Below are 27,074 nucleotides of genomic sequence, written 5' to 3'. Positions count from 1 at the left end.
TGAGGGAATGTTGTTCACATTAAGGATTCTCTTTTACTCTTTTTGGAAGACAGATAGCAAGTGAGGGAGTCGGAGAGAGAGCAAGAAAGAGAGAGAGAGAGACAGACAGAGAGACAGCAGGGTAGAAGGGGGGGATCCCCCTTTGGCTTGCCTTTTCCGATTCATTAAATCTGTCTTTGAGTCAATGCTGTTGAGGGTTGCAGAATTCCAGTAACTAGTACTATCTAACATTACGTCTCTACATTACGTCTCTACATCTTAACCAGTACATATCTGGTTGTGTCTTTCCAAATGCTGTGTTGAGACCCACTGATGGGTCATGGGTAATATGATTTGGGTCTGGGAGCGACTGAGAACGGGACTGGGTCCTAGCATCTAACATCTGTCTTGTGTACTTGGTGGGTCACATGGACAACTAGCAGCTCTAGGTGGGTCAGTTGAAAGGGAGGGAACCACTGGCCTAGATAGCTGCTAGATACCTGGAGGATGAGCTGTTGTGATCTTAGCCACTAAGGCAGATCAGGTGTGTGTGTGTGTGTGTGTGTGTGTGTGTGTGTGTGTGTGTGTGTGCGTGTGCGCGCGCACCCTTGTGATCTATTGTCTATTGTGTCAAGTGCTCAAGCTAGAAGTTGCCCTTAGCCACATATCTATGATCAGCTTACCTTCCCTCACAGCCAACTTAACCATTAGGTGGTGGAGTACTGACTGACTTCAGATCAGTATGTAAGGCAACTCTAGTGTCATTGTGCTCTGTATTGCTTCAGCTGTCTCTGTATATTTTTCGCTACAAAGTGCGTTAGGTCTTTTAGTGAATCCCCTGTTCTATATAGTGCACTAGTTTTGACCAGAGCCATATGGACCCCATGTCAAAAGTAGTCTACTAAATATGGTAGGGTGCCCATTCAGACAAAGCCAGTGTCTTTGTCTCAGATGGCCTTGTACCGTATGTGGCGTTCCCCGGCCAGTAGATGGCACCAGGGAGGTGGCGAAAGCTATACCTTGCCACGTGGTAGGGAGGGAGAGAGGGAGAGAGAAAGAGAGATTCACATTTTGTTACGTTACAGCCTTATTCTAAAATTGATTAAATTGTTTTTTTCCCTTCATCAATCTACACACAATACCTAATAATGAGGTCCCCTGTAGCTCAGTTGGTAGAGCATGGCACTTGCAACGCCAGGGTTGTGGGTTTGTTTCCCACGGGGGGCCAGTATGAAAATGTATGCACTCACTAACTGTAAGTCGCTCTGGATAAGAGCGTCTGCTAAATGACTAAAATGTAAAATGTAATGACAAAGCAAAAACTTCTTTACAATTATTTTTATAAAATGTATAAAATAAAAAACTGAAATATCACATTCACAAAAGTATTCAGACCCTTTACTCAGTACTTTGTTGAAGCACCTTTGGCAGCGATTACAGCCTCAAGTCTTCTTGGGTATGACGCTACAAGCTTGACACACCTGTATTTGGGGAGATTCTCCCATTCTTCTCTGCAGATCCTCTCCCTTTGCCTTGATGACAGCTTTGCACACTCTTGGCAATCACTCAACCAGCTTCACCTGGAATGCTTTTTCAACAGTCTTGAAGGAGTTCCGACATATGCTGGTTGAGAGAATGTCCAAATTGGAGATTTGTGGTTCCAACCGCTGTGTCTTTGTGAGACGCGGTGTGAGTGAGCGGATGATCTCTGCATGTGTATTTCCCACCGTAAAGCATGGAGGAGGAGGTGTTATGGTGTGGGGGTGCTTTACTGGTGACACTGTCTGTGATTTATTTAGAACACTTTTTTAAAAAAATACTTATTTTCCACCATAATTTGCAAATAAATTCATAAAAAATCCTACAATGTGATTTTCTGGATTTTTTTTTCTGATTTTGTCTGTCATAGTTGACGTGTACCTATGATGAAAATTACAGGCCTCTCTCATCTTTTTAAGTGGGAGAACTTGCACAATTGATGGCTGACTAAATACTTTTTTCCCCCACTGTATTTATTTGTTTAACACTTTTTTGGTTACTACATGATTACATATGTGTTATTTCATAGTTTCTACAATGTAGAAAATAGTAAAAATAAAGAAAAACCCTGGAATGAGTAGGTGTGTCCAAACTTTTGACTGGTACTGTGTGTATACAGTTGAAGTCGGAAGTTTACATGCACTTAGGTTGGAGTCATTAAAACTTGTTTTTCAACCGCTCCACACATTTTTTGTTAACAAAATGTAGTTTTGGCAAGTCGGTTAGGACATCTACTTTGTGCATGACACAATATTTCCAGCAATTGTTTACAGACAGATTATTTCACTTATAATTCACTGTAACACAATTCCAGTGGGTCAGAAGTTTACATACACTAAGTTGACTGTGCCTTTAAACAGCTTGGAAAATTCCAGGAAATGATGTCATGGCTTTAGAAGCTTCTGATAGGCTAATTGACATAATTTGAGTCAATTGGAGGTGCACCTGTGGATATATTTCAAGGCCTACCTTCAAACTCAGTGCCTCTTTGCTTGACATCATGGGAAAATCAAAAGAAATCAGCCAAGACCTCAGAAATTATTTTGTAGACCTCCACAAGTCTGGTTCAGCAATTTCCAAACGCCTGAAGATACCACGTTCATCTGTACAAACAATAGTACGCAAGTATAAACACCATGGGACCACGCAGCCGTCATACCGCTCAGGAAGGAGACACGTTCTGTCTCCTAGAGATGAATGTACTTTGGTGTGAAAAGTGCAAATCAATCCCAGAACAACAGCAAAGGACCTTGTGAAGATGCTGGAGGAAACAGGTACAAAAGTATTTATATCCACTGTAAAACGAGTCCTATATCGACATAACCTGAAAGGCCGCTCAGCAAGGAAGAAGCCACTGCTCCAAAACCGCCATAAAAAAGCAAACTGCACATGGGGACAAAGATCGTACTTTTTGGAGAAATGTCCTCTGGTCTGATGAAACAAAAATAGAACTGTTTGGCCATAATGACCATCGTTATGTTTGGAGGAAAAAGGGTGTCGCTTGCAAGCCGAATAACACCATCCCAACCGTGAAGCACGGGGGTGGCAGCATCATGCTGTGGGGGTGCTTTGCTGCAGGAGGGACTGGTGCACTTCACAAAATAGATGGCATCATGAGGAAGGAAAATGATGTGGATATATTGAAGCAACATCTCAAGACATCAGTCAGGAAGTTAAAGCTTGGTCGCAAATGGGTCTTCCAAATGGACAATGACCCCAAGCATACTTCCAAAGTTGTGGCAAAATGGCTTAAGGACAACAAAGTCAAGGTATTGGAGTGGCCATCACAAAGCCCTGACCTCAATCCTATAGACAATTTGTGGGCAGAACTGAAAAAGCGTGTTCGAGCAAGGAGGCCTACAAACCTGACTCAGTTACACCATCTCTGTCAGGAGGAACAGGAGGAACTTAAACAATTTAAAGGCAATGCTACCAAATACTAATTGAGTGTATGTAAACTTCTGACCCACTGGGAATGTGATGAAATAAATTAATGCTGAAATAAATCATTCTCTCTACTATTATTCTGACATTTCACATTCTTAAAATAAAGTGGTGATCCTAACTGACCTAAGACAGGGCATTTTTACAAGGATTAAATGTCAGGAATTGTGAAAAACTGAGTTTAAATGTATTTGGCTAAGGTGTATGTAAACTTCCGACTTCAACTGTATATATAAATATATATATATACAAAATTTTTTGGTTGTATTATTTTTAGTTATTTTCAGACTTTATTGAACGGATAGAGAGAGAGAGGATGACAATGGGGAAAGATAGAGGTTGTTTCAAAGGGCAGTATATCGCATTCAAAGCTATGTTGATGCTGTGGCATTTCCGCTAGACCAGCCAGGTTAATATCCTTTCCCTTACTGTATTGTATGTGCTGTAGCCAACAGGCCTCCCAGGCTAATATCCTTTCCCATACTGTATTGTATGTGCTGTAGCCAACAGGCCTCCCAGGCTAATATCCTTTCCCATACTGTATTGTATGTGCTGTAGCCAACAGGCCTCCCAGGCTAATATCCTTTCCCATACTGTATTGTATGTGCTGTAGCCAACAGGCCTCCCAGGCTAATATCCTTTCCCATACTGTATTGTATGTGCTGTAGCCAACAGGCCTCCCAGGCTAATATCCTTTCCCATACTGTATTGTATGTGCTGTAGCCAACAGGCCACCCATGCTAATATCCTTTCCCATACTAAACTGTATGTGCTGTAGCCAACTCTTCTGTCGTTCAGTGTCATGATACATGACATGTTGGCTTCAGCACTGTGAAGGACGAGGCTACCTGACTACTATAAAAGGGTGCCAGACCATCAACGAGGAATCATAGACTGGTGTTTTGTGGGTACTATTTATTGAAGCTGCCAGTTGAGGACCTGTGAGGCGCCTGTTTCTCAAACTAGGCACTAATGTATTTGTCCTCTTGCTCAGTTCTGCACCGGGGCCTCCCACTCCTCTATCTATTCTGGTTATAGCCAGTTTGCGCTGTTCTGTGAAGGGAGTAGTACACAGCGTTGTACGAGATCTTCAGTTTCTTGGCAATGTCTCGCATGGAATAGCCTTCATTTCTCAGAACAAGAATAGACTGACGAGTTTCAGAAGAAAGTTATTTGTTTCTGGCCATTTTGAGCCTGTAATCGAACCCACAATTGCTGATGCTCCAGATACTCAACTAGTCTCAAGAAGGCCAGTTGTATTGCTTCTTTAATCAGCACAACAGTTTTCAGCTGTGCTAAAATAATTGCAAAAGGTTTTTCTAATGATCAATTAGCCTTTTAAAATGATAAACTTGGATTAGCAAACACAACGTGCCATTAGAACACAGGACTGATGGTTGCTGATAATGGCCTCTGTATGCCTGTGTAGATATTCCATAAAAAATCAACTGTTTCCAGCTACAATAGCCATTTACAACATTAACAATGTCTACACTGTATTTCGGATCAATTTGATGTTATTTTAATGGTCAAAAAATTTGCTTTTCTTTCGAAAACAAGGACATTTCGAGGTGACCCCAAACTTTTGAACGGTAGTGTATATTAACTGTTGTATTCATTGCTGATGGACAACATCTAGGATATTTCAATGCCTGGTTATTCTTAAGCAGGGTGAGAACTTTAGGGTGAGTCATGGTTTGCTATTTTGAGAATATCGGGGACCTGCGTTGACTCCCACACAACATGTGGCCTTGCTTCTGAGTCTGCTCATTCTGTTATGTTCATTAGTACGTGATAAAGGTATTTAAGATTGAGCATCATAATGAAACAAAGACCTCTACCAGAGTTGCTCGTCTCTGCAAACAAAAGAAGCGGCTGTACAAGACACCTGTTTGTAATCTACAGCAAAATGACAAAGACAGACGCCACATTACCATCAGTGATCGTTCAATGTGGCGTCCCTAGCTGACTCTCAGTATGGTCTAAAGGAGGGTTCTCACCTGATGGCCTGTATCCGCTCCGTAATCTCTCCTCTCTAGGGAGGGAGGGAGGGAGGAAGGGGGTGGGGGAGAAACAGACAGAGAGAGACAAACGGACAGAGAATGGAAGAGAGGGGGAGAGAGAGAAACACAGAAAGAGAAGGAGAACCCAGAGTGAGGGAGGGAGAGAGAAACGGACAAAGAGAAAAACAGAGAGAGAGAGAGAGAAACAGACAGAGAAAGAGAGGGAAAGGGTTAAACATAGAGAGCAAAAGAGAGGGAGGGGGAATGTGATCTGATGATGTGGGGGCAGGAGGCAGCAGTGTGATAATGGTTGGCTGGGGAGCACATGCTGGACAGATGCTGGTGCCATTAGGCCTGCATCCCAAATGGAACCCTATTCCATATATAGTGCACTACTTTTGACCAGGACCCATATGTCTCTGGTCAAAAATAGTGCACTATGTAGGGAATAGGGTGCCATTTGGGACACAGGCTATGAGTAGCAGAGTGCTGAGCACAGCGGTTCATCTCTCTCTCTCTCTCCACACTAGTTCTCCACATGGCTGTTCTGTTCACCAACCCTGTTCTTCCTTTAACTCAAAACAAACCCGCTTGTCCAGGGCTCCGTACACACGCACACACAAACACGTACGCACGCACACACAAACACGTACGCAGACACACACTCGCACAAAAGCAAGTACGCAAACACACACACAGGCACGAACACACACACTTGCATGAATTTACACACACACACACACACACACACACACACACACACACACACACACACACACACACACACACACTGCCTCCTGTCTAGGAACATATCTTCTAAATCGTGATCTGGTTTCCAAGGCTCACAAGAAATATATGCTAGAGCTGTTAAAGAAACGAGGAAAAAACATCCAGACGACTTAACTTATATAAGGTGTGTGTTCGTGCCTGTGTGTGTGCTGGTTTTTTGGGTCTTAGTAGTCCTAAAATAACCCTGGCGATGGGAGTGCTCCAGTATTCCCTAGGTGGAGAAATACATGTGGCTCTGATATTTCTGCCTGAGTGGAAAATACAGCAGGGCACTTAACGTCTGGGAGACTTGACTCCAACCCACCGACCTACCTACCTACCTATCTATGTACCTACCTACCTACCTACCTACTTATCTATGTACCTACCTACCTACCTATCTATGTACCTACCTGTCTGTCTGTCTGTCTGTCTGTCTCTCTGTCTGTCATGCATAGAAACAGAGCCGCCAATTCTCATAAATTTTGGGGTCAAGAATGTATTTATTAAAGGAAAACAAAAAGAAAAGAAAAACAACAATGAAGTTGTTGTCGTCGTTGTTGGATCACTGGTGCTGTGGTGTAGCCCAGATAATAGATAATAAACATGTTGCATGTGTTTTCACACAGTTAAGAATCAACTGTTGTGTTAGTGTGTGTGTCCTTCACTCTCTCTGTGTGTGTGTGTGTGAATACTGGAGCTCTACAAAAGATGAAGAGCCATGAGCGCGAGTGCGCACACACACACACACACACACACTATGGCTGGCTCATAAACCTTGCCTGTCACTACTCTGCTGTACGAGGGATCAAGCTTCCTCCTGCACACACTGTTCACAAATCATCCCCAATGCAATCTACTAGTGTTATTTCAGACCCAAGACCCTGCTGTGCGCGCGCACACACACACACACACACACACACACACAACAAATGATCCAGCCCCAGTCCCCAACCCTTCCTGTAGCTCATATGTCCCCAGCCAGCCCACTCACACAGTGTTGTATGTAAAATGATCTAGAGTAGGATTAAGATATGACGTGATTTTTTTATGTGGTGTTTGATTTAATGGTTTAAGCCTCCTGGTTGTTATAGTCTGTATCCCCCTGATCTGATCATGTCCTATATACACAAAGAGATCCTGTAATGACTTGACATTGTGTGCAGCCAGGGGTGTGTGCATGGGGCCTTGTAGTCGATAGCTGAATGCTTTTGCGCCAGCCCAGCTCCAACACACTAGCTTCAACGGCCACTGTTGGCTGAGTCGGGGTTGTATTCCTTAGGGCACGCTGTAGAAAAACATGAATTGGACAAATTCCGATAGTACCTTCCTGTTTCGGTCTGTTTTGGTTCGTTTCGTGCCTAATGAACACAGCTCAGGTGTTAGTGCTGTGTTAGTTCTGAGCTGAAATGAAGGCCAGTACTCGTTACCTTCAGGACTGGAGTTGCCCAGTGCCCCCCCCTGTTGTAAGCCATTGATCGTTATGAGGTAAGGTTGCCTCATGTTCCTCTCATTCCCCCTTTATGCCAGGGAGATAATGTTTGCATCCCAAATTGTACCCTAGTGGCCTTGGGCCAGTAACTGAAAGGTTGTTGGTTCAAATCCCAGAGCCGACAAGGCTCTGTCTATGTGCCCTTGAGCAAGGCACTTAACGCTAATTGCTCCTATAAGTCGCTCTGGATAAGAGCGTCTGCAAAATGACTTAAATTTAAATAGTGCACTACTATTGATGGGCGCTGGTCAAAATTAGTGCACTATATAGGGAATAGGGTGGTCATTTGGGATGCAAATAATCGGTAGATCTCAAATGACACCCTAATCCTCATAGTGAACTACTTTGGATCAGAACACGCGCACAGACAGACACACACTGCATTTGATATATGCCCATTGACCCTAAACATACTTTCCTCTCCTCTTAGATGGAGCTTCAGTATCTGCTAGCAGACTGCCTCCTCTCTGAGCTAGAACAAAGCCCAGACTCTCTTCCTTATAGACTTAGTGTGCTTAATCCCTCACCCCACACCCCCCACCCCACACCCGAACCCACACACACACTGTTCCATCATGTCAAGTTTACTTTGTAGAATAAGCTTTTCTCACAAAGCAGACAGTTAGTGTGTAGACAAGTCCTGGACTGGCACTATGCTAGTTAGTGTCTTTGTTTCTGAAGTGGTCTTTGTAGGGATCTGGTCAAAAGTAATGTGCTATGTAGGGAATAGGGTGCCATTTGGGACACATTGTCTACTTAAACTGAGAGATGTTCCCTGCATTGTCTCCTTCAGTTGTATCAAGAAAATGTGCCTGGAGTTTCTTCCTGAACTTATGTACAGCGTCCCAAATGGTACCATATTCCCTATATAGCGCACTACTTTAGTGTGTCATGTAATGGGAGCCGTTTTCTAAAGTTCACATTTAAATGAGTCATAAGGATTGGAGTGGGCTGGTCCCCACTATTAGTTAGAGCCAACACCTGGAGGTGTTCACAGAGCGTGTCTGTGTGTGTGTGCATGCGATTGCAGTGCACAACAGACCACCACAGAGCATGTGCGTCCGTGTGTGTGTGTGTGTGTCCGTGTGTGTGTGTATGTGTGGGCGTGCGTGCCACCATGATGAAGAAAGTGGGGGGATGACTAAAGTGAGCAGAAAGGTGTCCCGGCAGCCCCTGCCTCATAAGATGCCTGTTGGAGCAGTGATATCACAGTGGTTAGAGGGAGGGAGATGTGGGCAGTGACACGGCTTTAGGATCCAAAATGATCCCATTCTTCTTGTCTCTTAACTTATATTTGAACCTAAACTCAACCAACTATGGTCATGAAGAAAGGGAAGCCCTTTAAGAGTATTGACATTAACCCTCTGACGTTTAACCCACGTTTAACCCTACAGGCAAAGAACAGTGATGGGAGATTTATTTTCTAATTTTTGGGTAATTCCCCCACTCAATTTTATTTTACTATATTCTTGTAGATTTTTGGCTAAGATAGTTCATATTTGATTGAGAATGGAATGTTGTCCCTGTATCATAGCATCCAGAAATCTGTCTGTCCATTTTAATGTATATATTAAGAGGTCTTTGTCAGTTCGCCCCCAACTACTCTCTCTAGCCGGGGGACAGAAGCTTTAATGTAATAATCAGTGTATTAGTTGGCTAGAGGTACATCCCCTCTTCTCCTGCCAATATATATACACACACACACACACACACACACACACTACAGAGCCAAATAGGGACTTTCCAGCGAAGGGAGATTCCATAGGATGTAAGAGGGAGCAGATTTCCAAGGCTCTGGCCTTGTACTTAATAAAACCCAATATACACACACACACACACACACACAATTTAGCTATCTCCAGCCGCACATCCAGTATAATACTCAGTGTTTTCCAGTCTGGCTTCTCTCTCCTCTTCAAATAAGACCCATTTCCTTAGTAAGGTGACTGGTACATTATGCCATATTGTTGGCTTTGAATGTCCCCTTTAGCTTGGTAAAGAAATCCAATGTAGTCCAAAAGTAAATTTGACTACTTTTATCTAAGTATTTGACTACTTTTTTTAAAGTAGAGCCTGGTAGAGTTCAGACAGGACTTTTCTACTCATGGGTTCACTAGAGGCTGGTAGAGTTCAGACAGGACTTCTACTCATGGGTTCACTAAAGGCTGGTAGAGTTCAGACAGGACTTCTACTCATGTGTTCACTAAAGGCTGGTAGAGTTCAGACAGGACTTCTACTCATGGGTTCACTAGAGACTGGTAGAGTTCGGACAGGAATGTTCTACTCATGGGTTCACTAGAGGCTGGTAGAGTTCAGACAGGACTTCTACTACTGGGTTCACCAAAGGCTGGTAGAGTTCAGACAGGACTTCTACTCAGGGGTTCACTAGAGGCTGGTAGAGTTCAGACAGGACTTCTACTCATGGGTTCACTAGAGACTGGTAGAGTTCAGACAGGAATGTTCTACTCATGGGTTCACTAGAGGCTGGTAGAGTTCAGACAGGACTTCTACTACTGGGTTCACCAAAGGCTGGTAGAGTTCAGACAGGACTTCTACTCAGGGGTTCACTAGAGGCTGGTAGAGTTCAGACAGGACTTCTACTCATGGGTTCACTAGAGACTGGTAGAGTTCAGACAGGAATGTTCTACTCATGGGTTCACTAGAGGCTGGTAGAGTTCAGACAGGACTTCTACTACTGGGTTCACCAAAGGCTGGTAGAGTTCAGACAGGACTTCTACTCAGTGGTTCACTAAAGGCTGGTAGAGTTCAGACAGGACTTCTACTCAGGGGTTCACTAGAGGCTGGTAGAGTTCAGACAGGACTTCTACTCATGGGTTCACTAAAGGCTGGTAGAGTTCAGACAGGACTTCTACTCATGGGTTCACTAGAGGCTGGTAGAGTTCAGACAGGACTTCTACTCATGGGTTCACTAAAGGCTGGTAGAGTTCAGACAGGACTTCTACTCATGGGTTCACTAAAGGCTGGTAGAGTTCAGACAGGACTTCTACTCATGGGTTCACTAGAGACTGGTAGAGTTCGGACAGGAATGTTCTACTCATGGGTTCACTAGAGGCTGGTAGAGTTCAGACAGGACTTCTACTACTGGGTTCACCAAAGGCTGGTAGAGTTCAGACAGGACTTCTACTCAGGGGTTCACTAGAGGCTGGTAGAGTTCAGACAGGAATGTTCTACTCATGGGTTCAGTTCAGTAAATCTGTATTGTCCCAGGAGGGCTGTTTGTGTGCAGCTTTTAAAAGGAAAGTAGTAAAAAATATACTTAATATAGAACAATGTGTGGAACCACTTACAAAACATACACAATCACAGTTCAATGGAGTGTATTTGTGTTGCTATGAATCCCAGTCTGTCTTGTAATAATCTATTAATATATGAATAAAACTACAGCCAACCAACCGTGGCAGATTGAACATGTTGAATCTGGACCAACTACAAGCAACTATGTCCAGCAACGACTAACTGAAACTAACTTACACACCTGGCCAATTAGTTCAACAACCGTCCATAGAGAATGGGGTTGGCTGTAGTTGGATAGATGTCTCTCTCTCTCAGACACACACACACACCCACACCCACACAGTATCTCAAATGCATGTCAGTCAGTTATGGTCCTGTCTTTAGCCAAGGAAGGCTTTTTCTTCCTTCAGTTGTATTGTTCTTTGTGTGACTGAGTGGGCTGTGGGTTGGATCACAGGGAGTCAGCTCAACTTCTGAGTCATCAGCTTCTCTGGTTACACACACACATCACACACCAGACCCCCAATTTTATGCCCAGCATCTGTTCTGCTTGAACAAGATTGTGTGTGTGTGTATATACAGTTGAAGTCAGAAGTTTACATACACTTAGGTTGGAGTCATTAAAACTTGTTTTTCAACCACTCCACAAATTTCTTGTTAACAAACTATAGTTTTGGCAAGTCGGTTAGGACATCTACTTTGTGCATGACACAAGTAATTTTTCCAACAATTGTTTACAGACAGATTATTTCACTTATAATTCACTGTATCACAATTCCAGTGGGTCAGAAGTTTACATACACTAAGTTGACTATGCCTTTAAACAGCTTGGAAAATTCCAGAAAATGATGTCATGGCTTTAGAAGCTTCTGATAGGCTAATTGACATCAGTTGAGTCAATTGGAGGTGTACCTGTGGATGTATTTCAAGGCCTACCTTCAAACTCTGTGCTTCTTTGCTTGACATCATGGGAAAATCAAAAGAAATCAGCCAAGATCTCAAAAAAAAATTTGTAGACCTCCACAAGTCTGGTTCATCCTTGGGAGCAATTTCCAAATGCCTGAAGGTGCCACGTTCATCTGTACAAACAATAGTACGCAAGTATAAACACCATGGGACCACGCAGCCGTCATACCGCTCAGGAAGGAGACGCGTTCTGTCTCCTAGAGATGAATGTACTTTGGTGCGAAAAGTGCATATCAATCCCAGAACAACAGCAAAGGACCTTGTGAAGATGCTGGAGGAAACAGGTACAAAAGTATCTATATCCACAGTAAAACTAGTCCTATATCGACATAACCTGAAAGGCCGCTCAGCAAGGAAGAAGCCACTGCTCCAAAACCGCCATAAAAAAGACAGACTACGGTTTGCAACTGCACATGGAGACAAAGATCGTACTTTTTGGAGAAATGTCCTCTGGTCTGATGAAACAAAAATAGAACTGTTTGGCCATAATGACCATCGTTATGTTTGGAGGAAAAAGGGGGGTAGCTTGCAAGCCGAAGAACACCATCCCAACCGTGAAGCACGGGGGTTGCAGCATCATGCTGTGTGGGTGGTTTGCTGCAGGAGGGACTGGTGCACTTCACAAAATAGATGGCGTCATGAGGAAGGAAGATTATGTGGATATATTGAAGCAACATCTCAAGACATCAGTCAGGAAGTTATAACTTGGTCGCAAATTTGTCTTCCAAATGGACAATGACCCCAAGCATACTTCCAAAGTTGTGGCAAAATGGCTTAAGGACAACAAAGTCAAGGTATTGGAGTGGCCATCACAAAGCCCTGACCTCAATCCTATAGAAAATCTGTGGGCAGAACTGAAAAAGCGTGTGCAAGCAAGGAGGCCTACAAACCTGACTCAGTTACACCAGCTCTGTCAGGAGGAATGGGCCAACATTCACCCAACTTATTGTTGGAAGCTTGTGGAAGGCTACCCAAAACGTTTGACCCAAGTTTAACAATTTAAAGGCAATGCTACCAAATACTAATTGAGTGTGTGTAAACTTCTGACCCACTGGGAATGTGATGAAAGAAATTAATGCTGAAATAAATCATTCTCTCTACTATTATTCTGACATTTCACATTCTTAAAATAAAGTGGTGATCCTAACTGACCTAAGACAAGGAATTTTTACTAGGATTAAATGTCAGGAATTGAGAAAAACTGAGTTTAAATGTATTTGGCTAAGGTGTATGTAAACTTCCGACTTCAACTGTGTGTGTGTGTGTGTGTGTGTGTGCGTGAGAGAGAGAGAGAGAGAGAGGGACGGAACAGGGAGGTTTGGGGAAGAACTATACTGAACAAAAATAGAAATGCAACATGCAAGATTTTACTGAGATACAGTTCATATAAGGAAATCAGTTAATTGAAATAAATTCATTAGGCCTTAATTTATGGATTTCAAATGACTGGCAATAAAGATTTGCATCTGTTGGTCACAGATACCTTTTTAAAAAATGGGCTTCACAATGCGCCTCAGGATCTCATCACAGTATCTCTGTGCATTCAAATTGCCATCGATAAAATGCAATTGTGTTCATTGTCTGTAGCTTATGCCTGCCCATACCATAACCCCACCGCCACCATGGGGCACTCTGTTCACAACGTTGACATCAGCAAACCGCTCGCCCACACAACGCCATACACGTGGTCTGCAGTTTTGAAGCCGGTTGGACATACTGCCATATTCTCTAAAACGACGTTGGAGGCGAAATATGGTAGAGAAATAAACATTAAATTATCTGGCAACAGCTATGGTGGACATTCCTGCAGTCAGCATGCCAATTGCATGCTCCCTCAACTTGAGACATCTGTGGCATTGTGTTGTGTGACAAAACTGTACATTTTAGAGTGGCCTTTTATTGTCCCCAGCACAAGGTGCACCTGTGTAATGATACTTCTGTTTAATCAGCTTGTTGACATGCCACACCTGTCAGGTGGATGGATTATCTTGGTGAAGAAGAAATGCTCACTAACAGGGATGTAAACAAATGTGTGCACTACATTTTAGAGAAATAAGCTTTTTGTGCGTATGGAACATTTCTGGGATCTTTTATTTCAGCTCATGAAACATATTTAATTTTTTTTACATTTTAGTCATTTAGCAGACGCTCTTATCCAGAGCGACTTACAGGAGCAATTAGGGTTAAGTGCCTTGCTCAAGGGCACATTTACGTCATTTAGCAGACGCTCTTATCCAGAGCGACTCACAAATTGGTGCGTTCACCCTATAGCCAGTGGGATAACCACTTTACAATTTTTGGGGGGGGGGGACCAACACTTTACATGTTGCGTTTGTATTTTCGTTCAGTGTAGAAGACATGTGTGACTGAGGTGAAAAGTTGAAGAGTGCCAGGATTTATGTTGTACTCATTAAAATACTATCTGAAGTTGTGGCTGATCGCTCACTGTTCAGTCTGCTGTTTTAAAGAGCCAAGGTTTCATTTGCCAGAGTCTCCTGCTCTGCCCCTGCTGTGTGTGCGTGTGTGTCTGTGATGTTTGTGTGATCACAGGAAGTCATCAGCGGTAGGATAAACATGGCGGTGTATTTGAGGCCGAGTGAGCCCCTTAAAATGGACACACAAAGAAGGCCTGTGTCCAGCCTCCATTCTCCATTACAGTCCTGGGTTGTGTTCATTGGGGCATGTGACCGAAAATGTTTTGCAACAGAAAAAGAAAAACAAGATTTCTCATTGGACAAAGTCTCTTCCTGTTTCAGTCCATTTTCTTATGACTTTCTCTCCCTGCCTGTCTCTCTCTTCATTCCTCTCTCTCTCTCTCTCTTTTCCTATCTGTCTCTCTAGTTTTCTCTGTCTCTCTCTCTGTCTCTCTCTGTCTCTGTCTCTGTGTCTCTCTCTCTCTCTCTCTCTCTTTTCCTATCTGTCTCTCTCTTTCTCTCTCTCTCTAGTTCGCTCTCTCTCTCTCTAGTTGTCTCTAGGTCTCTCTAGTTCTCTCTGTCTCTCTCTCTCTAGTTCTCTCTGTCTCTCTCTAGTCGTCTCTCTCTCTCTCTCTCTCTCTCTCTCTCTCTCTCTCTCTCTCTCTCTCTCTCTCTCTCTCTCTCTCTCTCTCTCTCTCTGTTAATCTCCCTACCTTGTGTCTGAAACAGAGACAAAGCTAGTCTCATTATTCTCTCCCCCTGGAGTTACTCTCCTCTCTTCCACAGAGAGACATAGCAGGGTTGCGTCCTATATGGCACCCTATTCCCTACATACTACACTACTTTTCACCAGACCACTATAGGGCTCTGGTCAAAAGTAGTGCACTGTAAATTGAATAGGATACCATTTGGGGGACGACAGCCTATGAAGGTTCATTTTTTTTAATGAACTGTTCACCATTTGAAATGGTAGCTGCCCTAATAATTACGTTATTTTATCTCTGGAGTCACACTCTGTTCATGACTCTCCAGGTGTCTGAATTCATAAAGCGTCTCGGAGCAGGAGGTCTGATCTATGATCAGGTCCCCTGCTGTTCATATCATCTTGTTCATTATACCTCTCCTCCTCTAATCTCCTCATCCCAGCCAGAGCAGGTTGACCTCCCTCTTATGACTCTGGTTCCTCTCATGGTTTCTTCCTACTGTCACTACTGTCACCTCTGATCACTCTTTGGGGGTTTAGGCTCCAGTTGTTGTCAATCACTGTGACGTGTGTTTGTAGAAAGTGCTGAATTGATTAATGAATTGATTTATTGATTGATGATGGATGGATTGATTCCCTAGGTATTGGCGGTCTGGAGGAGTGTGTGTTGAAGTCTGCTACCCTCTCCACCTCCCCCGCCCTCCCCCCATTCATCCCCCTCAACTTCGAAGCTACGCCCATCGTACGAGTGGCCATTGAACCCAAACACCCAAGTAAGTGTCAAACACACACACACACACACGGTTACACACACAAACACACACACACTTACACCACATTGTGTATTTGTTGAGGTTGTTGCCTGTCAGTGATGTGTGTTTTGTTTGTGTCGTCTAAGTCATCTGAGGTAAGATGCTAATGTTGAGAGGCTAACGTTCCTCCAGCACTCCAGCACCCCATGTCAACCAACCAGCTAGTCAAACAGTCAGTCAGCCACCTAGTCACCCAGCCAGTCAGCTGGTCCACAGATAGTCAGACAATCCTGCAGCTCCTCTGTGGTATTCATTAGTATTATAGCTGAGGGCAACATTGGCCCCCACGTGGAGGGAGTTAGTCAGCTAGGAGTCAGTCAGTTAGCTAGTCTTAAAAGAAAGATGGCTGGTGTTTTTAGTTTGAGGATAACTGTTTTGAGAAGCTTCAAATAGTGTTTTTTTGTTTTCTTTTAAATAGTTGCACTTGATTGAGCTGACCTGTAACCCTGAAAATTCAAACCACTCCTGGGTTTTGTTCATCAGGGCACTCATCAGAAAGCGTTTGAAAATGTTTTGCGACAGAAAACGAAAATGAGCATTTAGTTCTGCATAAATCCAAGTAGTCCCTCCCTGTTTCGTGATTTCTTCAGTTTGATGCCTAATGAACATGACCCAGGTAACGTCAGTCTTCTTAAAGAAAGACACATTTAGGTTTGAATCCAAGGTGTATTATGTGCAGTAGGGCCCATACATGGAAATTATTCATGCTTGGTCTACTAAGAAGTACTTTCCTACAATCTGCTCTGGTCTGGTTGTGTGTGTGTGTGTGTGTGTGTGTGTGTGTGTGTGTGTCAAGGTGAGATGCCTAAGCTGGTACGGGGTATGAGGCTGTTGAACCAGGCTGACCCGTGTGCTGAGGTTCTGATCCAGGAGACAGGAGAACACGTACTGGTCACGGCCGGAGAGGTCCACCTGCAACGCTGTCTGGACGACCTCCGAGAGAGGTCAGCCTCTTCTTCACTTCTTTTTATTAAGACAGTTGGAAACAGACGGGCGAGGGGGACAAACTGGTAGGAAGGTTGGACGCAGGGATTGAACCCCGGTCTCCGTTGGGGAGAAGTATATTATGAGACTGAAGCCAGGAGCGTCATCGCTAAAACATGGGCTCTGCACAGAGAGGTCGGTTGGTCTGTCTGTCCGTCTGTCCATCCGTCTGTCAGTCTTTTTGTCTGTCTCTCTCTCTGTCTCAATCTTTCTTTCTCTGTCTGTCTGTGCGATTTGATTTCAATCTGAGTCTGGTTTCAAGTTTTGCTAACAGTGAAAATAACCAAGGAATGCTGGTCACCTTTGCTACACCAGATTCCTCCCTCTCTACATGCCCAAATTGCACCCTATTCCCTAAATAGTGCGCTACTTTCAACCAGAGCCCTATGGGTGTGTGGGTATCCCAAATCTAGTCAATAGTAGTGCACTAAACAGGGTGCAATTTCGACACGGACGCCTTGTAACAGAGTGTAGATGAGAAGCAGGCGGCTCAGTTTTTACACGGTCTGGCCCAGTCTCACACGCTGATGATTGACATGATGATTATGTGTGATACACTGTGTGAGACACTGTGTGTGTGTGTGTGTGTGTGTGTGTGTAATGTTTCAGACCTAGAGTGGGTTTCTGACCCTGTCTCTCACTCTCTCTCTCTCTCTCTCTCTGTCTCTCTCTCTCTCTCTCTCTCTCTCTCTCTCTCTCTCTCTCTCTCTCTCTCTCTCTCGCTCTCGCTCTCGCTCTCGCTCTCTCTCTTTCTCTCTCTTTCTTTCTTTCTCTCTCTCTCTCTCTGCTGATCTCAGAACAAAGTAATGTGTGTGATTATCTATTGACTGGAGATGCTGTCTTTAGATGTCTCTTCTCTCTCCCCTCTGATCAGGTCATATTAGAAGAGAGGGGGAGAGCGAGGGGGAAAGTGAGCAAGGGAGAGAGTGTGAGAAGGGGAGAGCGAGATGGTGGGAGGGAGGGAGAGAAACAAAGAGAGAGAGAGAGAGAGAAGAGAGGTTTAAAGAGTTCCATACAGAGATGTTAAATACAGCACATTTCATTTGGATGCTAAGACCAGTTGCTCCCCTGCCCCCCACCCCTGCCATAAACCAAACTCTCACCAGCCTCTCTCTGATGTTAAGTGATCAGGTCCCATGTATAGCTATTTATAATCAATACCTAAAGCTCTTATAAGACCACCCACACACGTGAATGGAGCATTGATCAATCCAATCCTGCCTAGCTCCTGTATTATATGATTATATTACATATGTAAATCAGCATGCGTATCGTTGGAGGTGTGAGGTGGGGAGATAGATATTTCACAGCTTTATTTCAAAGGGAGTTTTCATAACCCCATAATCAAAGATTTCCATATGCTTTGATACTTTGAAAGTGATCTAAAGTACAGTGGAGTCTAGGCCTGTGTCTCAAATGGAATGCCAGTGTGTTGCAGTGGGAGAAATGTGCAGGCCTCAATCCTCAATGAGGCCTGCACATCTTGAATAGATTTGATGGTGAGTTACCCCTTTAACATACATGAGTATGTTCAGATAAATTGTTGGGAGATTCTTGGAAACAGGAGGGAATAAGCAGGAAATCCAGGAATTCTGGAAAACTTGGGAATTTTGGCAAAGTACCTGGAATTTTGCAACGCTAATGGTGAATATCCATAGTCCTAAAGCGTTAATTCCCCAGAAGAATGAATGGGAATGAGAGATGACCTGTCCTTCGGTGTAACCTTGGTACTAGCTACATCTGCATCTATCTGCATACGTTATCCTTGTCACTAAGTTCATCTGTATAACTTATCAATGTAGAAGAGAGGACCTGTCATTCAGCCAATCAGTCAAACTGGTAATCCTCCCACAACAGAATGATTGATGGCTACATTGGTTAACACGTTATGGATTGGACCAAGGACACAGAAAGAGTTAGGGAAACAGTCAACGTGTAGTTTATCAACATTGGACTACACTAAAACATAATTTTCATGTTTCAATAAAACTTACTCTCAGTATAACCTTTGGAGAGATCGAAGTAATCAATTATATTACATTACACTTACAGGCACACATATACACACACACACACACACACACATATTCATTTACTCGCTTACTTTCTTATGAGGTCAACATTATTATTGCTAACTCAAACACACTGACCAGATTTATAAAGAGTCTCACTGATCTTTACAGCCTTCCCCCTGGAAGACAACACAGGGTGATTAGAAACAGTCCTAAACCAGACAGTATGACAGGGCATACAGGGACTGGATCCCTTCTAGTAATTGTAATTCTATGTTTACAAATAGCCCAGGTCAGCCTGATTAGGTCACCCAGGCAGGCAGGTCAAACACTTGAAGTACCTTGGATAAGAGCATACTCCTGTTTGGTGAATGACAGTCCCAGCCGTAGAGAGAAAACTATTTTATTTATTTATATTTTATGTGTTCTACAGTCGTGGTCAAAAGTTTTGAGAATGACACAAGTATTGGTCTTCACAAAGTTTGCTGCTTCAGTGTTTTTAGATATTTTTGTCAGATGTTACTATGGTTTACTGAAGTATAATTAGAAGCATTCCATAAGTGTCAAAGGCTTTTATTGACAATTACATTAAGTTTATGCAAAGAGTCAATATTTGCAGTGTTGACCCTTCTTTTTCAAGACCTCTGCAATCCGCCCTGGCATGCTGTCAATTAACTTCTGGGCCACATCCTGACTGATGGCAGCCCATTCTTGCATAATCAATGCTTGGATTTTGTCAGAATTTGTGGGTTTTTGATTGTCCACCCGCCTCTTGAGGATTGACCACAAGTTCTCAATGGGATTAAGGTCTGGGGAGTTTCCTGGCCATGGACCCAAAATGTCAATGTTTTGTTCCCAGAGCCACTTAGTTATCACTTTTGCCTTATGGCAAGGTGCTCCATCATGCTGGAAAAGGCATTGTTCGTCACCAAACTGTTCTTGGATGGTTGGGAGAAGTTTCTCTTGGAGCATGTGTTGATACCATTCTTTATTCATGGCTGTGTTCTTAGGCAAAATTGTGAGTGAGCCCACTCCCTTGGCTGAGAAGCAACCCCACACATGAATGGTATCAGGATGCTTTACTGTTGGCATGACACAGGACTGATGGTAGCGCTCACCTTGTCTTCTCCGGACAAGCTTTTTTCCGGATGCCCCAAACAATCGGAAAGGGGATTCATCAGAGAAAAGGACTTTACCCCAGTTCTCAGCAGTCCAATCCCTGTACCTTTTGCAGAATATCAGTCTGTCCCTGATGTTTTTCCTGGAGAGAAGTGGCTTCCTCGCTGCCCTTCTTGACACCAGGCCATCCTCCAAAAGTATTCGCCTCACTGTGCGTGCAGATGCACTCGCACCTGCCTGCTGCCATTCCTGAGCAAGCTCTGCACTGATGGTGCCCCGATCCCGCAGCTGAATCAACTTTAGGAGACGGTCCTGGCGCTTGCTGGACTTTCTTGGGCGCCCTGAAGCCTTCTTCACAACAATTGAACCTCTCTCCTTGAATTTCTTGATGATCCGATAAATGGTTGATTTAGGTGTAATCATACTAGCAGCAATACGGCATGTGTTTCCTTGCAGGTAACCATGGTTAACAGAGGAAGAACAATGATTTCAAGCACCACCCTCCTTTTAAAGCTTCCAGTCTGTTATTCTAACTCAATCAGCATGACAGAGTGATCTCCAGCCTTGTCCTCGTCAACACTCTCACCTGTGTTAACGAGAGAATCACTGACATGATGTCAGCTGGTCCTTTTGTGGCAGGGCTGAAATGCAGTGGAAATGTTTTTGGGGGATTAAGTTCATTTTCATGGCAAAGAGGGACTTTGCAATTAATTGCAATTCATCTGATCACTCTTAATAACATTCTGGAGTATATGCAAATTGCCATCATTCAAATTGCCATCATTCAAATTGCCATTCGGTAATAGGCAGGCGAGGTAAGTAGTCATGCTGTACTTCGCTCCGCAGGTAATATGACACATTACATTACAATGGAACGATTTGATTAGTGTAATGTTGGCTAGCTACATAGTTGTATTTGTATCAAAGATAAAGGTGTAGTATAGAGTAACTATCGAGGTTAGCTAGCCAGCTATATTCGTTCGCAGCGACGCCGTTTTTCAAACAAAGTCAACACCGCAGCCATTGCTAGCTAGCCAACACTACCAGCTAGCAGCTAGCAGTAGCAGTACTGTAGCAACTAAATACAATATCCTTTTAGCCAGCTACATTCGTTCGCAGCGACGCCGTTTTTCAAACAAAGTCATCACCGCAGCCATTGCTAGCTAGCCAACGCTACCAGCTGGCAGTACTATAGCAACTAAATACAATATAATTTTAGCCAGCTACATTCGTTCGCAGCGACGCCGTTTCTCAAACAAAGTCAACACAGCAGCCATTGCTAGCTAGCCAACGCTAGCAGTACTGTAGTAGCTAAATACATTATCTTTGTGCTAGCTAGCCAACGTTTAATTATTGCTGCGTTTTGGAACTAGACACGGACACAAATTATCTGTTTAGCGTGTTAACACACTATTGGTAGTTTGTTGTAACCAAGTATTGGTGCTAAACCGTGTGTTATTGGATGCTAGTATGCTAGTTAGCTATGGCGTCATAGTTAGCTAGCTGAATAAAGTAAGTTGAGTCTATTCCTTGAAACATTGAACCGCTGTAGTTTACAACAATTCTAATTTCTAAAGTGGAAGTTGGGAGAGTTTTATTCGGGTGTTTCAGTGAAACAATTATAGTTTCTGAGGTGGAAGTTGGGAGAGTTATATTTGGGAGTTGTGGTAAGGGAGGCCCCGCTCTCTCCTTTCCCAGATGTTTAGTTCATTTCATTCCGATCTCCTCTGCATTATTGTAGCCATTTGCTACAGCCTGTCAACTATGCCTCTGCCTATCCCTGTTCTCTCCTCTCCGCACAGGCTACACAAACGCCTCACACCGCGTGGCTGCTGCCTCTCTAACCTGGTGGTCCCTGCACGCACCACACACCTGGAGTTCCAGGTCTCAGGCAGCCTCTGGAACTGCCGTTCTGCTGCCAACAAGGCTGACTTCGCATACCCCGAGAGCATCTGGTCAGAGGGGTGGTGGCACAGGAATCCTCATCTCTCCCAAGTGGACATTCTCAATTTTTCCCCTAACCCATCTGTCTATCTCCTCATTTGAATTCCATGCTGTCACAGTCACTAGCCCATTTAAGCTTAATATCCTTGTCATCTATCGCCCTCCAGGTTCCCTTGGAGAGTTCATCAATGAGCTTGACGCCTTGATAAGTTCCTTTCCTGAGGATGGCTCACCCCTCACAGTTTTGGGGGATTTCAACCTCCCTACGTCTACATTTGACTCATTTCTCTCTGCCTCCTTCTTTCCACTCCTCTCCTCTTTTGACCTCACCCTCTCACCGTCCCCCCCTACTCACAAGGCAGGCAATACGCTTGACCTCATCTTTACTAGATGCTGCTCTTCTACTAATCTCACTGCAACTCCCCTCCATGTCTCCGACCACTACTTTGTATCCTTTTCTCTCTCGCTCTCCTCCAACACTACTCACTCTGCCCCTACACAGATGGTAATGCGCCGCCGCAACCTTCGCTCTCTCTCTCCCACTACTCTCTCCTCTTCCATCCTATCATCTCTTCCCTCTGCTCAATCCTTCTCCCTCCAATCTCCTGATTCTGCCTCCTCAACCCTCCTCTCCTCCCTTTCTGCATCCTTTGACTCTCTGTGTCCCCTATCCTCCCGGCCGGCTCGGTCCTCCCCTCCAGCTCCGTGGCTTGATGACTCATTGCGAGCTCACAGAACAGAGCTCCGGGCAGCTGAGCGGAAATGGAAGAAAACTAGACTCCCTGCGGACCTGGCATCTTTTCACTCCCTCCTCTCTACATTTTCTTCATCTGTTTCTGCTGCTAAGGCCACTTTCTACCACTCTAAATTCCAAGCATCTGCCTCTAACCCTAGGAAGCTCTTTGCCACATTCTCCTCCGTGCTGAATCCTCCTCCCCCCCCCCCCCCCCTCCTCCCTCTCTGTGGATGACTTCGTCAACCACTTTGAAAAGAAGGTTGACGACATCCGATCCTCGTTTGTTAAGTCTAATGACACTGCTGGTCCTGCTCACACTGCCCTACCCTATGCTTTGACTTCTTTCTCCCCTCTCTCTCCAGATAAAATCTTGCGACTTGTGACTACAGGCCGCCCAACAACCTGCCCGCTTGACCCCATCCCCTCCTCTCTTCTCCAGACCATCTCCGGTGACCTTCTCCCCTACCTCACCTCGCTGATCAACTCATCCTTGACCGCTGGCTATGTCCCTTCCGTCTTCAAGAGAGCGAGAGTTGCACCCCTTCTCAAAAAACCAACACTTGATCCCTCTGATGTCAACAACTACAGACCAGTATCCCTTCTTTCTTTTCTTTCCAAAACTATTGAGCGTGCCGTCTTTAGCCAACTCTCTTGCTATCTCTCTCAGAATGACCTTCTTGATCCAAACCAGTCAGGTTTCAGGACTGGTCATTCAACTGAGACTGCTCTTCTCTGTGTCACGGAGGCTCTCCGCACTGCTAAAGCTAACTCTCTCTCCTCTGCTCTTGTCCTTCTAGACCTTTCTGCTGCCTTTGATACTGTGAACCATCAGATCCTCCTCTCCACCCTCTCCGAGCTGGGCATCTCCGGCGCGGCTCACTCTTGGATTGCGTCCTACCTGACCGGTCGCTCCTACCAAGTGGCGTGGCGAGAAGCTGTCTCCGCACCACGTGCTCTCACCACTGGTGTCCCCCAGGGCTCAGTTCTAGGCCCTCTCCTATTCTCGCTATACACCAAGTCACTTGGCTCTGTCATATCCTCACATGGCCTCTCCTATCATTGCTACGCTGACGATACACAACTAATCTTCTCCTTTCCCCCTTCTGATAACCAGGTGGCGAATCGCATCTCTGCATGTCTGGCAGACATATCAGTATGGATGACGGATCACCACCTCAAGCTGAACCTTGGCAAGACGGAGCTGCTCTTCCTCCCGGGGAAGGACTGCCCGTTCCATGATCTCGCCATCACGGTTGACAACTCCGTTGTGTCCTCCTCCCAGAGTGCGAAGAGCCTTGGCGTGACCCTGGACAACACCCTGTCGTTCTCCGCTAACATCAAGGCGGTGACCCGATCCTGCAGGTTCATGCTCTACAACATTCGGAGAGTACGACCCTGCCTTACACAGGAAGCGGCACAGGTCCTAATCCAGGCACTTGTCATCTCCCGTCTGGATTACTGCAACTCGCTGTTGGCTGGGCTCCCTGCCTGTGCCATTAAACCCCTACAACTCATCCAGAATGCCGCAGCCCGTCTGGTGTTCAACCTTCCCAAGTTCTCTCACGTCACCCCGCTCCTCCGCACACTCCACTGGCTTCCAGTTGAAGCTCGCATCTGTTACAAGTCCATGGTGCTTGCCTATGGAGCTGTGAGGGGAACGGCACCTCCGTACCTTCAGGCTCTGATCAGTCCCTACACCCAAACGAGGGCATTGCGTTCATCCACCTCTGGCCTGCTGGCTCCCCTTCCTCTGCGGAAGCATAGATCATGTATCTCTATGGTCCCCACTGCATTTAATCAGGGGATGACTGCAATTATTATTTTGTGTTTGAAAATATGCCAGCCAGTCAGTCAGCCAGTCGGGGCAATGAGCAGGGCAGGACAGAGGAAAGGAAGGGGAGGAGTGTTGGCTCTGAAAGCCGACTGACCCCGTTGTGACATCACATCACAACAACACACACAAGCAGACTGGCCCGTGGCCATTCACTCTCTAGCTCACGGCGCTCAGAAAGAGGTCAAGCCCGTTTTAGCCACTCACGTGGCACGTGGGACTGTGATGTCACAGCGCCAGGGTTCTGAAGCCGGAAGAGTGCCAGGGTTGTCCCTCTGCCCTGGAAAATGGGTAAACTGCCAAGTCAACTGATCCTGACTAAGTTAAGCTGGGGTGAACCAGTCAAACTTTTGTTAATTTCTGCTCACTAATGCACACACACACACACAAACACACACAGCTTTACACACACAAACACACACAACCTAACCCTTTAAGCCTAAAATTGCATTCTAACAAATTCAGGACATGGAAAAAGTCCTGACTTTAAAAATTGTTTTATCTTACCTTGTCAGGACATTCTGGTCCTGATAATGTAGGAAAACATGTACACACACACGCAGCAATAAAACCATTTCCTGTATGCGCAGTTATGGTTTTACAATCTACAAATGATTAGAAGGAGAGGGTTATGAAAGAGGCTGTGAAATCAACAGTGGTAAGGATGGAGACGTGTACATAGGCTGCGTCTCAAGCTACACCATATTCCCTAAGTGCACTACTTTTGAACAGGACCAACTGTGGGCCGTTCTGGCTCAGACGAGGCATACTTATCCAAGGCTTGCTTGTTTACTTACTTACTTTTGACCAGGGCCCATAGGTTGCCATTTGGGACATAACCATATTTTCCTCAGTTTCAACACGGTGTGAATTTGTGCAAAAAAATTATTCATGTCCACAACTCTATGATTTATTGAAGACGCACAGACAGACAATGGTTGCATCCCAAATTGGACCCTATTCCCTATTTAGTGCACTACTTTTGGTCAAAAGTAATGCACTACATATGGAATAGGGTGATCTTTGTCAGGTAATTTATTAGTTTTGTTTCCGTCTAGCACCTGACTACTGGATGTGCGTATTTCTCCTCCCCACTGAATAAGTCATCTTATCTCCCAGCTTGAGGAGTTATTACTTATTAAGCGAAACATTGTTAAGTCTGGAAGCATCGTTCAGAGTGCATCTGCTCTGTTGGAAGAACACATTCTAATCCAAATGGCATCCTAGTCCTTTTATAGTGCACTACTTTTGACCAGGACCCATAGAGCTCTGGTCAAAAGGAGTGCACTATATAGGTAATGGGGTGCCATTTGGGATGCATTCCAAGTCTTAGTGAGATCTAAAGAAAGAATGAAGACCCACAGCACCCAGAATAAAACAACCTCACTGTCTGCTGTCTACGTCAGATTCAGGGAACGCTCCAGCGCTTCTGAGATGCTTCTAGTAAACATCAGCGAGAGAGGAAGGGAAGGAGAGAGAGGGAGAGAAAGAGGGAGGAATGGAGAGAGAGAGGAAGGGAGAGAGGATGACTTGTTTTCTGCCCTGTTTTCGTATTGGGCTGGCTCTAAATGGATTATATGTGCCTGTTCAGTGTGTGTGTGAGAAAGAGAGAGCATGTGTGTGCGCGCGCATGTGTGTGTGTGTGTGTGTGTGTGCGCGCGCACGTTTGTGTGTGTGAGAGAGAGTGTGTGTGTGTGTGGTTATAAGGTCACACGCTGGGTAACGAGATGAGCTGGTTCTGTGTGTTGGGACGCAAGTCGTGACGTCTCTCAGCCCAAACACTGACACACACACACACACTGACACACACAGACCGTTTAGGATGGACACAGTGGCCCAGGATCAGACAAGGGATTGCCTGTTTGTGTCAGTAAACTTTGACGGTTGGTCTTATCTCTTAGAGATACATCAACTCTTCTCTCTCCACAGGTAGTGACAGACAGTGTACCTGTCCCAAATGTAACCGTTTCCCCTATATAGTGCACTTCTTTTGACCAGAGCTTTATGGGCCCTGGTCAAAAGTAGTGCACTATAGGAATAGGGTACCATTTGGGGCACACACTTGTTTTCTTATCCTAAATTGACCCTCTCTGTATCCCTCTGAGTGTTTTAGCAGTGATGACCTAATGACATCATATTATGGGAGAACCAGACCTGGAGCTTGGCCTCACCAGGCGAGGGTTGTGTTCATTAGGCAGAAAACGGGAGAAGGGAAGTTTCCCCAGGTACAGATCTAGGATCAGCTTCCCCTCCCCCAATCCTAACCTTAACCATTAGTGGAGAAAATGCCAAACTGACCCAAGATCAGCGTTTAGGCGCAAGTTCACCCTCCACCTAATGTAACATTCTTGGTAGTTTTTTTAAATATAGATTTTTTAATCATTTAGCAGATGTTATTATCTAGAGCGACTTACAGGAGCAATTATGGTTAAGTGCCTTGCTCAAGGGCACATCGACAGATCTTTTCACCCTGTCGGTTTGGATATTCGAACCAGCGACCTTTCCGTTACTGGCCCAACGCTCTAACCGCTAGCCTACCTGCCGCCCTGCAGTTGTCGTGTTGTGGCTTGAAT

At 44.8% G+C, this 27,074-nt stretch overlaps 1 protein-coding gene across 1 annotated transcript in view; it reads left to right on the top strand.

The window, feature by feature from the left end:
- The window catches only part of LOC311125846 (elongation factor-like GTPase 1), a 95,023-nt gene that overhangs the window by 45,895 nt on the left and 22,054 nt on the right, over positions 1-27,074 (top strand). Inside the window, exons 15-16 of the mRNA XM_084199875.1 lie at positions 15,705-15,836; positions 16,672-16,819. Coding sequence (XP_084056001.1) covers positions 15,705-15,836; positions 16,672-16,819 — 280 coding nt within the window. The remainder of the gene's footprint in view (positions 1-15,704; positions 15,837-16,671; positions 16,820-27,074) is intronic.

This window comes from Coregonus lavaretus, assembly GCF_964263955.1.
Source record: "Coregonus lavaretus genome assembly, contig: HAP1_SCAFFOLD_1280, whole genome shotgun sequence".
NCBI classification, from domain to species: Eukaryota; Metazoa; Chordata; class Actinopteri; order Salmoniformes; family Salmonidae; genus Coregonus; species Coregonus lavaretus.
The sequence above is the reverse complement of the archived record's forward strand: the minus strand, read 5'-3'. Positions and strand labels throughout refer to the sequence as shown.